This window comes from Crinia signifera, chromosome 7 (assembly GCF_055691185.1).
Source record: "Crinia signifera chromosome 7, ASM5569118v1, whole genome shotgun sequence".
NCBI lineage: Eukaryota > Metazoa > Chordata > Amphibia > Anura > Myobatrachidae > Crinia > Crinia signifera.
Genome location: NC_139223.1, coordinates 146,691,464 through 146,706,113, shown reverse-complemented (window position 1 = coordinate 146,706,113; position 14,650 = coordinate 146,691,464). Strand labels below are relative to the sequence as shown.

At 37.2% G+C, this 14,650-nt stretch overlaps 1 protein-coding gene across 6 annotated transcripts in view; it reads right to left on the bottom strand.

Moving 5' to 3' along the window:
• Window positions 1–477: 477 nt before the first annotated feature.
• Window positions 478–14,650, bottom strand: part of LOC146020648 (sodium channel protein type 2 subunit alpha-like) — a 203,990-nt gene continuing 189,817 nt past the window's right edge. For all 6 annotated transcript variants that reach the window (XM_083153915.1, XM_083153913.1, XM_083153912.1 and 3 more), the window contains exons 23-27: window positions 13,763–13,816; window positions 10,672–10,809; window positions 8,358–8,462; window positions 6,656–6,926; window positions 478–4,349 (exon numbers count right to left, since the gene is read on the bottom strand). In XM_083153915.1, the coding sequence (XP_083010041.1) occupies window positions 3,154–4,349; window positions 6,656–6,926; window positions 8,358–8,462; window positions 10,672–10,809; window positions 13,763–13,816 (1,764 nt within the window). In that variant the 3' untranslated portion in view covers window positions 478–3,153. The remainder of the gene's footprint in view (window positions 4,350–6,655; window positions 6,927–8,357; window positions 8,463–10,671; window positions 10,810–13,762; window positions 13,817–14,650) is intronic.

Sequence of the window (14,650 nt, the reverse complement as noted above, 5' to 3'; positions counted from 1 at the left end):
GCATACTCTCTCATAGTAAAATAAACTATATAGGATAATTGATTGTTTACCAAAGTTCTGGAATTCTATAGGGGGTATTCAGTAATGGGCGACGGCTGTCGAGCTGGCCCGACAGCCGTGACCCTGTCCTGTTCTCGGGCTACTCGACCAAGAAAAATCAGGCAGGATTCAATGTCCCGCCTGCAGCTGGACAAGAAGGGGGCATGACCGCTAGCTGCGGCCGGGAAGAGGCGAGCTGCAGCCGGGAGCTTTTCAATTCCCGGCCGTTCTCGGCAGAATGAGCCCGACTACTTGTGAAGTCGGGCTCGTCCTGCCGAGAACCCTGCTCAATGCTGTTGGGGAAGTCAGCATTGAATAGGGCCCCGCAGCAATCTTCCCCGTCGGGAGATGGCTGCGGGTGATTGAATACCCCCCTATATGTCTGTATTTGCAATTAAATAACAGTCTACAGAGAAAAACAGAGTCAGAACACAGATATACAATACAAAATGTAATCTTTATTATTTTGGCTTGTTTGTAATGTAGTAAGCTGTAATTTTTAGGTAATAGCATTTTCCTGCATGCAGTTCACAGTACACTACAAGTCATTATTCCTGGAAAGCAAAGGAGTCTATATCGAACGTTTGCATGTGTCCAAAACAGAACTTATGTTAACATGGTGTTGTAAGCAAATTCATGTTTCTTTGGAGAATGAAGCATGTGGATCCCACACATTGGTTAAAACATTCAAGTGCAGCATGAGTTAACAAAAATAGAATGAGTAATTCATAAAGAAAGTGTAAATCAGGCTTAATGCAAGGCGTGGCTTCCCAGCTGTAGACTCATTTCTCACAGAGTCTTGTCAGCTTATTAACCCATTGAGCATACTGGAGTAGCACTTTCAATTGCATACTTTGTTTATATGCAGTGAAGGCAGCCATTTTGTAGGCTCATCTAACATATAAGAGAATGCTGCTTAATTATGACATAGGGACCAGTGACATCACTACAACCAGAATAAAGAAATGACAGATGGTCTTTATCTAGTCTTTCCACCCATAAAGGCCCTCAACGATGTCATTGGTCCCTAGTGAAGTGATAGGCAACATTCTCCTGAATATCATCTCCAAATGTTTGCCTCCACTGGGGGGGAAGTCAATATTTGCACCTTAAAAGCTGATAGAGACTGAGAACGTGCTTAAGCACTATGCAAATGAACAGAAAATATAAATCTTTAACCCTTTCAGTTAGCACTTCCTGAGATAACTCGTTGCTTAAGTATCTCTGGGGAATCTGGCACTGAAAAAGTTAAATCCCTGATGTAGGCATTTCTCACAGTTCCTGTATGTTTTGCCTGGTGTTTTCTGTCATTGTCATCTTCAACTGTACACGGGTTTTCATTGTGCGAGCTGTGGTCCCAGACCTGACACATTTATTTCCACATTCAGCATGTGCGCAAAAAAAAAAGTTATAATAAAATAACAAATTTACAACTGTCATCTTCATTTTTTATTTGCAAAGATTTCCAATTAGATAGTGCTAAGCATGGGCAAGTAACAAAAGTGACCACAACATTAACCCTGGATGATTAGGTTTTTTTTTTTTTTTTTTTTAAATCTCTTCTCTTATGTACAAAATGCTGAAAAATAAAGCTAAATGAATATTTACAGTATTTATATATATATTGAATGCAGTTTGTAACCTTTCCAATTTCGTCTGGATTAGTATGAAACACTAGCAACAAAATAATAACGGAACACAAAAAAACACAGAAGAGAAGAACATATAAAGAAAAGCTGCAAACTATTGCTTGACCCATTCAAACTGCGGAGCAGCAGCAGAGATTAATAACAAAGAAATGAGGTCTTAGTGAACAATTTGTCTTACTTAACCATTGACATATGGCTTTCCGTAGTATACTGCTGGAGAGTGGGGAAATAAAACATCATAAGCAGCCCAGGCAATATAAACATGCACCTGTGATAGCGTCCAAACTATTTATATTGGTACAGAATATTTTCTATTATTTTCCAAAAGCTTGCAAACTACACATATTGTGGTACATATTTGATGCAATAAATACTGTGCCCAAATCATTATTTCCTTGCTCAAACATCCACCACGTTGTAAAGTAACTATTTACATACCATAACATAGGCAAATCCATTGGCTTGTACAATGTCAACCTTGCTGACAAGCTGAAGATGGGCAAAACAATAATGGAGGATGAAGCGGAAATAACTGAATTTTGGTCAGCCTGTGCTATTGGATAAATGAATTTCACAAATGTAATATATGCCTTCGGGCATTGGAACGTTGCTTTGTTTTAACTGATAGTTGCATAAAAAGTGAATCCATTTGTCCTTTGATGTAGGACGTAAATGGGACAAAAACAGGCACGTATTAACTTCTCTCTATGTGATACATGAACAATTAAGCACCCCAACAATTAGTGTCACATAATAATGATATTTTTGTGGCTCTATGTTTTTTTCATTTTTGATTTTTTTTTTTTCCCATGCATGACCTATGAGCCTGGCATGCGTTCATGCAATCAGTTTTCTTCATATATGTTATAGAGAAAGATATTGAAGAACGCCTGGTCCTCATAACTTTGAAGTGATAATTATCAACTCCTTTCCCAACATAAAACCCATTTACAAAAATAGTCGCATATAATTGTAGAGAACCTATGAATTCAAAAAAATGATGAATCCATAAACATAGAATTTGTAAACATATGGCAAGTATGGCAGTTGAAATGCAAACAGTGGATACAAGTACTTTACTAAAGTGTTCAACACACAAAAAAAAGAACAGGTTTGTATCCCACAAAATGGTCCCCATTCCGCACAGTCTGAGTAGCCATGTTGACTATCCTCTTCAGCAGTGTCAGCTGGGAAATTAACCCCTTTACTTCAGCAGGGGCCAGCAAAGCATCTATGTATGATGCATTACAAGCCACTATAGCAGTGAAGTGGTTAAAACAGTAACCTCCAGTCAAGGTTGTTGCACATCATTGAAATCCTTTCCTGACAGGGGGTCACTGTCGTATTGTAGGCACTGACCATAAGTACATAATTTTAAGAACTATCAGTTTGGCATAAATCTCTGAAAGGAGTCCTGCTGACATTAACAATGTTCTCAGGCTGTAAACAGTTTGCCACAAAAAATTTACTTTTTACGCTCCCTGACATCTTTTCCCCTGTCTTCTTTCTCTATTTTGTCTTTTTCATGTTTTTCTTTGTCTGGTTTTGTAACACTGTCATAGGACGGGGGGGAAGTTGTTGAAGGTGTGATGTCTACTTTGTCTGTTGTAGAGTTTCCATTGAGTCGGTCACTCAACATGTCTTTTCGCGTTATTACACTGTCTCCTTCTTTGCGCTTATCTTGACTGTACATAAAGGAAGCACGTTTTATTGTTTTCCTTAAAAGATAACTTCGGAAACTACGTTGGATAACAACGACAGAAAGTTCTTCTTGCTTTCTACGTAATGTAGATGTAATGGGTTCATAGGAGACTTTTGAAGGATTGGATGCCATGAAACGTTCTTCCATTGGTTGTCGGAGATTGTCCATTTCATCTCCTTCACCCAACACGCGCTTTGTAAAAGCAAACAGGATGTCAAGGCAGTGAATTCTGTCACCACTTACCATCGGAAGATCCATTGCAATAAGTTGAACTTTGTTTGGTTTTTGCATACGAAGAGGTGGATCCAGTGCATCAGCAAAGTCAGTTAATTTACTGTATTGAATGAACTGTGTTGCATCTGGGTCAAACTTTTCCCAAACTTCATAGAACATCTCAAAGTCATCCTCTCCCAGAGGTTCTGCACTTTCCTCTGTAGCAACACCAAAGTTTTCCAAAATGACAGCAATATACATGTTTACCACGACTAAAAATGATATGATGATATAACTTACAAAGAAGAAAATCCCAACAGATGGATTACCACAATTACCCTTCACGGAACTTCCTGGATGTTCTGCCTTTTGGTCACAGTCAGGTTCTCCGCTGTTAAGAATTGGTGCCAATAGTCCATCCCACCCTGCTGATGTTGTTATCATAAATAAACAAATCATACTGTTGCCAAAAGTTTCAAAATTAAACATATCATCGATTCCAGCTTCTTTCTTGACATAGGCAAAGTTTGACATCCCGAATATGGCATAAATGAACATCACAAGGAAAAGTAGTAGACCTATGTTGAACAAGGCAGGAAGTGACATCATCAATGCAAATAGCAGGGTACGAATGCCTTTCGCTCCTTTGATGAGACGCAGAATGCGACCGATTCTTGCGAGTCGTATAACTCTGAACAGAGTTGGTGACACAAAATATTTTTCAATTAGGTCAGCTAGGAACATTCCTGTGGGTATGAAAAAAAGACAAACACAAATGAGTGCCGATATACATTCATAAACAATCATGAATTTATCTGTTTTGGTTAACTATTTGCAGAAAGCTACAAATATTAGCATAGTCGGATAATCCTGTCCTTTTTGCCATGAATTATTATATTCTTTTCTATTGTGTAAGCACACAGCCAAAATAGTGACGTAGGATGTCATCTGCAAACAAACCAGTATTAGATATTTACTGGGTGAGAGCTTGAATGTGTTTTTCTCTTTATGGGGGTATTCAATCCCAGCCAAATTTTCCGCCAGGTGAAAAAAAACAAAGATTCGCCTATCAGAAGTCAACCACTGGCGGTTTTGCCGAATTAGCATAGTCAAAAAATGGCCGCAAATTCCCCAAAACCGCGTGAATTAGCGGCAATTATCATCCATTTTTGTTGATGCTGGATTTTTTCCCCTGGGTGAAAAATCCAGCATCAGAAAAAACGGGGACTGCATAGGGTGAGTTTAATTTGCCCTAAAAACGGGCGACAAGTGCTGATTTTTCACCTGGTAAGAAATTTGTGCGGGATTGAATACCCTTCTTAGAGTATTGGCTACTTCAGAAGCCTTGTATTAAGATGCTGTAAGAGTCTCCACATATACGTTGCTCCTGCTACCAAATCATCTTAGTTATGGACATTTATATTCCAATCACAGGAACAAGCAGATGAGGTAGTTTTGGAAGCTATCCATATGCAGGATTAAGTATGACATTAAAAGAAAAACAAATCTAAAATAAGGCAACCTTTACATATACCCTCTAGAACAGGGGTGCGAAATACGTGGACCTTCAGATGTTGATGAACTACACAACCCAGCATGCGTTGCCTTAGTTTTGCTATTTGGTCATGCTGAAACTGATGCAAGGCACCCTGGGATGTTAGTTCATCAACAGCTGGAGGGCCGCTTATTGCCCACCCCTGCTCTAGTGTGTATCTAGCAATATTATAGATGATTTACAACCAAGTAGAGGACATACAGTAATCCCGTGTTCAGCAGTACCTTTTGGGTTATTTATCCCAATAAAATATCTACGGTACGCATTCCCTGCTTACCTTCACCAGATGTCAAAAGCATCTTAATACCAATTATGTACACTCTAATAGCAGTGGAAGAGGAATATTTCTGATAATACTGTAGATATACTGTATACTGGAACTCCTGTATGATACTGTATATCTGTCTGCTACCTTCCTGAATTTCAGGTGTTTTTTTAAATATATTTTTCTATGTGTGTTTTTGTGTGTGGTATTTGATTATATCTTAAGGATATTAATAAAAGTTATGTTTTAATAATTACAAATACCAGCTAACCTACATACAATATATCAATAAGTGTGGCCCAAAAATACACTTTTGTCTTAACTTTTCTGCTTACGCAAAAGAGTCCTTCCCTTTTTCACTGTATTCTTTACAAAATATTTGGGAGCACTATCAATCTAAGGCAGCATTATTTTAGTGATACATGCCAACATATTGGTCTTCTAATCATCATAATCCCTTTTCTTATTTTTACATAATGATCTTTTAAGTCTGTGTGAATTTATCTTCTCTCCTGTGTGTATGTATCTAGCAATCTGCAGAAGAGTAACCCTACTATGTGAGTAGTCATGTATATCTATGTGTTTATGGCAGGCTACATGGCTAAGCGGTTCTTATCAGTTATCAAAGTCTCTATGTCATTGGCATAGAACCACAAGGAGGTGTGTAGGGGAGCCAATAAGAATCTAGAGTGTCAGTATTTGCACAGTCACATTCTACTCTGCAACTCCACCCAGTCTCAGCTGTAAAATAAAGGACAGGAAAAACATTGGTTTAGAGAGCAGGGGATCTGAAATTCGGTCCTCAGGACCCCACACAGTTCACGTTTTCCAGATTACCCAGCAGATGCACAGGTGCATTCTTTATTTATTGACACATTTTAAAAGATCTACAGGTGGAGGTTATTATTTAACTTGTGATTCTGTGAGGATACCTGCAAAACATGCACTGTGTGGGGTCCCGAGGAACGAGTTTGAGAACCTGTGGTATAGAGCATCTGTTGATGGGTGCTCATAATATTTTTGTATTAAAGAGTTCAAGTTTTAATAATATAAACTTAACATTTACATTTCAACATTTTTATTCTAAGGATTGGTGAAAATTGCTGAATCTGATTAAATTTGAAAAGAAATGACTACAGTACGTTGTAAACATAATTCCTTCATTCCTGGTGTACCTAAAACATTTACAAGCACACTTTTCTTGTAGCGTAAATTAAGAATGCTATACCTACCTACAATGGAGAGAATGACAACCACAAAATCAAATATATTCCATCCCATTGTGAAGTAATAATGGCGCAGGGAAATCAGTTTAAGCACACATTCCCCAGTGAAGAGAACAATGAAGACTGCATTAATATAATACAAGTTGTTCTCCATTTCGTCACTCTGGTCATCTGTTTCAATCATCATCGTTACCATGTTTAAGCAGATTAAAACCATAATGGTGATGTCAAACGGTTGCGTGGACACAAAGTCAAAGACTGCGCCTTGAAATTTATTCTGAAATATACAGAATTCGGAAAAGTAATTTTATATTTTCTAGCAATTATAGTTCAAAATACAATTAGTTTTACTTCTTATAGAAAATTGCTTCACAGAAAGGGTAGTGGACAATTGGAATAGCCTCCCATCAGCAGTGGTAGAGACTAAAACAGTAGAGCAATTTAAACATGCATGGGATAGACATAAGGATATCCTCACAAATAAATAAGGATCAAATAGGGTTTGAGGTAACAATATGGTTAAAAATGGGGTAGACTAGATTGGCCAAATGGTTCCTATCTGCCATCAAATTCTGTTATAAATCCAGTTTGTATGAGGCCTGAATAATGGCAAAAAAAGTTAGTCAATAAAATAATCTAAAAATACACTAGTCAAAATGTGTATCTATTTCTAATTCCACAGTTTTGGGCAGTAAATGTTTGGTGGTCCCGCTGTAGAATTGTCCAGCCAAAATCTCTACAGTTTATAAGTATGCAATGTAGTGCTACATTGCATACTTATAAACTGTAGAGATTTTGGCTGGACAATTCTACAGCGGGACCACCAAACATTTACTGCCCAAAACTGTGGAATTAGAAATAGATACACATTTTGACTAGTGTATTTTTAGATTATTTTATTAATCTAGTAAAGTATAATAGTAAAGTATTTCCATCTGTAACCAAATAAACATTTCTTTGACTGTATAGTGTGTGCAAAATGCAAATACTGCACCTTAAACACCCTTTGCAAATGATCCCGCTATCTCCAAAGCACAATGACGCTCATTTAAAAAAAAAAAATTGAAATATACCAAATACATATTATTAGAAGTGGGTGGAGGATTATATAAAGTGGAAGAACAATATCTATTGATATATGTTATGTTCAAAATTGAATCCTGTTTGTGATTGGAGACTGGATCCATCAGGGTACTGCAGGCATGTCCAAACTGGGGCCCACCAGCTGTTGTGAAACTACACATCTCAGCATGCCTTGCCATAGTTTTAGCATTCTTTTATAACAAAACTGTGGCTAGGCATGATGGGATTTGTGGACAAGCCTGGTGTACTGTATTACTGTTGTCATTTGGGGTCTATCTATTGCAGTCCCTGTATCTACTGTAGCTTCATTACGTAACAGATTTATCTTTATATTTATTAATAATAGAAAACAAAAATCAGATATACACTTTGTACTAGATCATGCTGGCAAGTGGATCAGCTGGCATGCTGGGAGATGTGATACAACAGCTGCTGGAAAGCTGCCGATTGACAACCTCTTCTTTACCCAGGATATCAACCAAGAGGCTTTTTTGTGATCACCATCCAAATCCTCTGCCAAATGTGTCAAATTACTTTCTGAATTATTATCAAATGGATACTATAAATAGCAAAATACAGTGTACAGTGTATCCAAACATCACATATTAGCAAGATTAACACTCACATGTGGCCTAGGTACAGGCTTTTGTGGTTTTTTGGATCCTAGCTTCTTCATAGCGTTATAATATTTCTTTTGTTCCTCTGTCATGAAGATATCTTGACCTCCGAATTATAGAAAAGAAAACCATAACTGGTTATTACAAGATACTATTGATACTATAAGATGCAATTCTCACTAGCACATAAATTCTTAATAGACTTCCCAACTTTAATACCATTATACCGGATAAAACATTTAATTGTGGTTACATAAAAAGATAACAGTTACTGTATTTTATTATGTTAGGAGGAGTAATATCTATTTTTTGTTACTATGTAGCATTATACTATTTGTGGGGCGTTCAATGCTAATCGATTTGTGCAAATCCACTCTGTTATGTCAAACAGGATCTAGCTATACACACAATTTTGACATAATTAACTTTTTTAGTTGCCTATTTCATCACTATCCCATCCATAAAGAGTAATAGGGGGATATTCAATCTCCCGCCACCATTCCCGATGAGGGAAATGGCGGCAGGGCCCTATTTAATGCTGTCTTCCTTGACAGCATTAAACAGGGATCTCGGCAGAACGTGCCTGACTTCACAAGCAGCTCGCCGATTCCTGGCCGCTTCTCACAGCCACGCCCCCTTCTCAACGCTCGGCAGGCGGGACATTGTATCTCGCCTGCAAAATCTTGGTTGAGCAGACCAAGAATGGGACTGGGTAACGGCTGTCGTACCAGCCCGACAGTCGTGACCCAACATTGAAAACCCTCATAATGTAAGACATATAACCAATAAAATACCACATTTTGTAGTGCAATCATTGTGATGGAAGCTAGTATTTGATGGGTAGCCATAACCTACACCATATTCTTTGTTTTCCATTTTATCACAGAAGCTTTATTACTGTAAACAATAAGCACACATACATCTGTTGTATCTTAAAAATAGAAATGGAAATAAAGATTATGTTTAATTTAGTGTTACCTCAGAATTCAGTAGTTTTTAAAACAAGATCTTTTGTCCACTTATCCCGTGCCTTAAATGGCTGACATGCATAATACAGTATTAAACAGAACTTGTATTTACATGTATCTACAAAAAGTTATTTCGATTTAACATGAATATGAAGTGGAGATGAAACAAAAACAAAATTCTAGCTGCAAACATTATGCTTACACAATGAGTTTAAATATTATCTTCATATATTCTTATGTATTAAAAATTCTGTCTGATACAAAGATAAATATAAACAGTAGTAGGAAATAAAGAATAAAGAGAAGGGTTGGGTTTTTCTTTTTATATCCTTAGTCTACATGACACATTGTCCTAAATCGCTTTAGTATTTTGCTGTATCGCAGCAGTGTATGGCCATCCAACCCCATCGGAGCCGCCCGGGACCTTCCCAAGTGGCAGGATCGCATGCGGTCCTTTCACATGTGATGTATAGCATGCAACACTGTTCCCCGCTGCTGGGAGGGGGCCTGAGTCAGAGGTCAAACAAGCAGCAGGTCCGACCTCCGGCTCAGGTCCAATGCCCATCGGACCTAAACGGGACGTCAAACACATCTGATTTGGGCCGATTTCTCTGCCCGATCCGTTATGATCGCGTGAAATCGGCCGAATTGGACTAGTGTATGAGCACCTTTCGACTACATTTATAGTGTCCTACCAAAGCCATTAAATTGTTATATCACAGTTACCTACTTTTCATTAGATAAAACACATACATACTCTATACATTGGATACAGCTGCACACATGTATCCATTTAGTATCTAAGAACAAGAAAAATAAACTACTTTGTATAAACAATCTTAAAGTTTTGGAGAAGTAGTATATAGCTGTAAATGTTGAGAGCATATACAGATTAAAGTCTGAATTCCTGAATAATATGAATATTTGTGTATGTTAAATAATATGTTACTTCTGCAAGGAAGGTATCCCATTAGCAGTGGTAATTTAATTCTGCTAAGAGCTTTGCCAGGGAATATTCAACTAGCTCTGATGCGGAACACTCCTCCCTCTGATGCCGTCACTTATTGGATATTCTGCTTAAGCCACCCTTGCAATAACCCATGGGATCGAGAGCTTTTCCCAGATTCCATGTTTTATCGTGCAATTATGGTTCACTTTTCGGCAGATACAAAAAGCCTCTAACTGGACACTGTGATAATGACCATCGGTCAAGATATCATGCTGTTGTTATCTTCCAAAAAGTGTGTTGCATACAATTGGATATCAACCTAAACAAGTATTCCAACCCCCCCCCCCCCCCCCCAAAAAAAAAAAACTGTAATTTAAGCTACCAATGATAAAATGTAATACTTATCTTCTTTTTCTGCTGATTAAAATTATCAATGATGACACCAATAAAGAGATTGAGAGTGAAAAAGGATCCGAAGATGATGAAAATAACAAAATAAAGATACATGTAAAGATTTTCTTCATATTTTGGTTGCTCTTCTAACTGGAAATGAAAACAAATTGGATACATGTTAAAGAAAAAAACAGTTGAAGTTAAATTGAAAAGTTATATATGAAAATACTGTTCCTGCTGTTTCTCCCTACTCCCCCACAAGAGCTTTAAGGAGCCCCTACTGCTTCTGTATCTGAACTGGAATACAGAATGTACTGGAGAATGTGCACAGGGAACAACTACAGTTCATAAAGTGTAAAAGAAGATGGCACAACGAAGTTAAAATGTCCTGTAAAGATTGTACTGTTTCTGTTTGCAAATCTTGTACAGATGTGTTCAGTCATCTGGGCCCCTTGCGTGTTAAACAGCCCTTCTAGTAATACCATGCAGTGTCATGTCTCTGAGTGCTGAGCATCTTTTTTTTGTGCAACTTTTTCATTAACATATGTCTTCACATATAGAATGAGGGGGTATGCAATCTGGATCGCGGCTGTCGATCCCTCCTGACAGCCGTGATCCAGGCCCGTGTACGTTTTGCCTGGCAGCAAATGTCCCGTCTGCCGATCTGCGAAAGTGGGCGTGGATTGTCAATCTGCAGCCGGTATCGCGACAATCCATGGCCGTTATCGGCAGAACGGGCCCAACAGCTTCTAAAGTCGGACTCGTTCTGCCATGACCCCTCTTCAATGTTGTCGGTAAAGACAGAAGCAGAGCATTGCATACCCCCTAAGATGCGCATGCATGAGTCAACACACAACCATGAGTCCATGCTGATTATAATATAGCATTTCATATGCAGATACACAGAAGATAGACATGCTGCATATCATTTTAATCAGCAATGGCTGCTTGTGCATCATATTCACATGATGCAATTTAAAAAAAAAGAAAGATGCTCAAAATCAGCAAAGTTGCATGGAAACTGGCTAGATGCATGAGGACATAACTGTGAATTGGTTTAAAGATAAAATTAATTAAACTTAAAAAAAATAGAATTAGAAAACAGTTATTACTTATGATTTAATTATGTTTTATTTATATAGCGCCATCATTTTCCATTATGCTTTACTACTGGTAACAGAACAGTAATAAATTGATACTGAGTAATAATAGTCAAAGAGGTAAGAGGACCCTTTTTGCAAGCTTACAATCAATAGGGAAATAGTTAATTAATATGTGAAGTTATGTGCTGCGTATGTCATATGGTGGGTTATATGACCCTGTCACACAGCAGCACTGCCCTGGTGGCAATATTTTCAGTGAGTTGAGAGGGAGAACATAATTTATGTAAGTTATGTGTGAACTGTGTAGAGGTGACTTTCAACTGTGTATTTGCAATTTATTTGTATTTATGTATTTTATTTGAAAAACACATTTTAGGGTATGTGTTAGTTTCATTGAAAGCCCCAGCTTCAGCATACATAGCCTCATGCAGTGGTTTCCAAACTTTGTGCAGTGGCACCCTGGGATGCCCTGTGACACTTGCAAGAGTGCCTTGGGTTAGAGGTCCAGGATTTATTTACGGTGAATGTAAAAGGCAAATCCAGTACTTGTTGCTTCTAATAAAAAAACACATGGCAGAAGAAAATCTTGTCCTCACAACATAACTGAGTCTAAGGATGACATAAGTGCAATTTACTTCAATATTGTTTTCTGCATTTCTCAATAAAAAAATTTTTTGGACTAGGAGTGCCATGGAAAAAAATTCTGATTCTCTAAGGTGCCATGGCTCTAAAAAGTTTCTAAACCACTGGCCTAATGAATTGCTTGTAATAAGGCACTATACATTTCCCTTCTAAAATGCAGTATAATGCTTTTTTAATATATGGATAACTACATTAACTCCCAACATCCAGATACAATAGGCCAAATACGAATCTGTTTCCCTCGCCTACACATTTCTAATAAATCCACGTAATGCCCTCCTGTGCATGATATAGTTCCCTACAATATTGTCACCAACTATTCCTTTACTCCAATATGCTGATGGTCAGTCTATACTACCTCCTAGGGCTCAGCGCAAGCTCCTCTCCTCTTTTTTTCCTCTTTCTTCCCTCCTTTTTCTTTCACCCTATCATCTAAGCTCCTCGTCTCTTTAACTAGTGCCTAACACTTTCACCTTTTCTGAGCTACTTCATGTCCCCCCCCCTTTTTTTTTGGGGGGGGGGGGGGGGGGTTGTTTCCATTTCTATTTTCTGGTTTTCTAGATTATTTGTCATTAACACTTGATACAACTTGCTATGCAGACTCAACCATCAAAATATATCTGTGTTTACAAACTCCAAAATGTTGAGTTCTACCTTCTACAACAAAAATGAAAAATTGTTAACTTTACTTCAGATGGATAGAAGACATTTATTTTTATATTACTCCCATGATGTGGCAGTTGATCTATTCTCAAATGTGGATACTTATATTGTAGTTCCTCAGACACATTACCCAAAGATTCATCTATCCACTGGGACTCTTTCACCTACCGATACTACATCCTTGGAGACTGTTTCAAAGGCAAAAACTGTTGATGGCATCCTTGTGTCTCTTGTTTCTACAAAGCTTATTACATGTAACATGTCTTTGTATTCCATGATATATTTCACTATGTAAACGTTATGACATCTAATTAATATTTATGGATACAAAAAAATAAAAAGAAGTGTAATAACACAAAATAATGGCTTGTGTCATTTTGTGTCATAAATTGCATAAAAAGTCGAATCCGCATTGTCAAAAAGGGCCACTAGAATGTCAAATACACGTGGATTGGCGAGTTTTGTGACGATCCACATATTTTCCAACAGTTGGGGATTTAATAGCTATTGACGAATTTGCTGATATTTATGACTGTTGGAAATGTTCCGACAGTAGGAAAAGAGACTGAATACTAGTTAAGGCAGAAAAAAATAAACATATATCATTTCTATGAAATGGATAATTACAGGAGTGATTTTCGAAAATGTAATACAACAGTAAATAATTTTTATATACCAAATTATTCAAAACTGACCTTTCGTGAATCAACTGCAGCATACATGATGTCCATCCACCCTTTGAATGTTGCCTATAAAAGTTATGTCAGAAATAGACATTACAATTTGCGGTTCAGTGTATATTCTGAATATGCAATTCATTCAATTAAAATCACTTATTAATGTAGATTATACTTGAAAAAAGTAATTCATTAAAAGGTAAATATCAATAAAAATACTGTAATATATCTTTACAAAAACAATTTAGCAACAATATATGAAATTAGATATAACTGTATTAATATGGTAACACAGTTAAATGAAAAGTTACACTAAGCTCAATTCTGTATGAGGGGAATATATAAATGAAATACTTCAAAAGTATTCCATTAAATGCTCCATGTTTATAGGTGACCAACCTATCTTTGTCTTTTCAAAAATGTCTTCAAATTTAAAAAAAGAAATCCATAGCAATAGTAAGAAATTGAAAGTATGTATATAAGCACTAAACTGCAAGCAATACTTCTAAACTTTAACAATCAAAAAAGCGAGAGGTTCTCAAATGCAGACCAAGCATGGATATACTTAAAACCTGGACAGTTAAGATTCCTTAGGGACCTAGTTTAGGAATATATGGTACAAAAGGTCAACAACAAATGGGCAACATACACAAGGTTGACACAAGCAAAGGATGACTATGAAATGGTCGACATATGAAAATATCTACATGAGGTTTTTTTGTGTTTATTTGTAGTTTTGATTACATGTACTCCAAATTAGTGTACCATGTCGACCATTTGTTTGTGTTGACTTTGTGCATAGCGAACTTATGGTGTCGACTTATTCACTTTCAACCTAGACACTGTCAATCTAGTGACCAAACATGTTGATTAAACATGCTTCTGTGCAATTGTATTTTGATACAA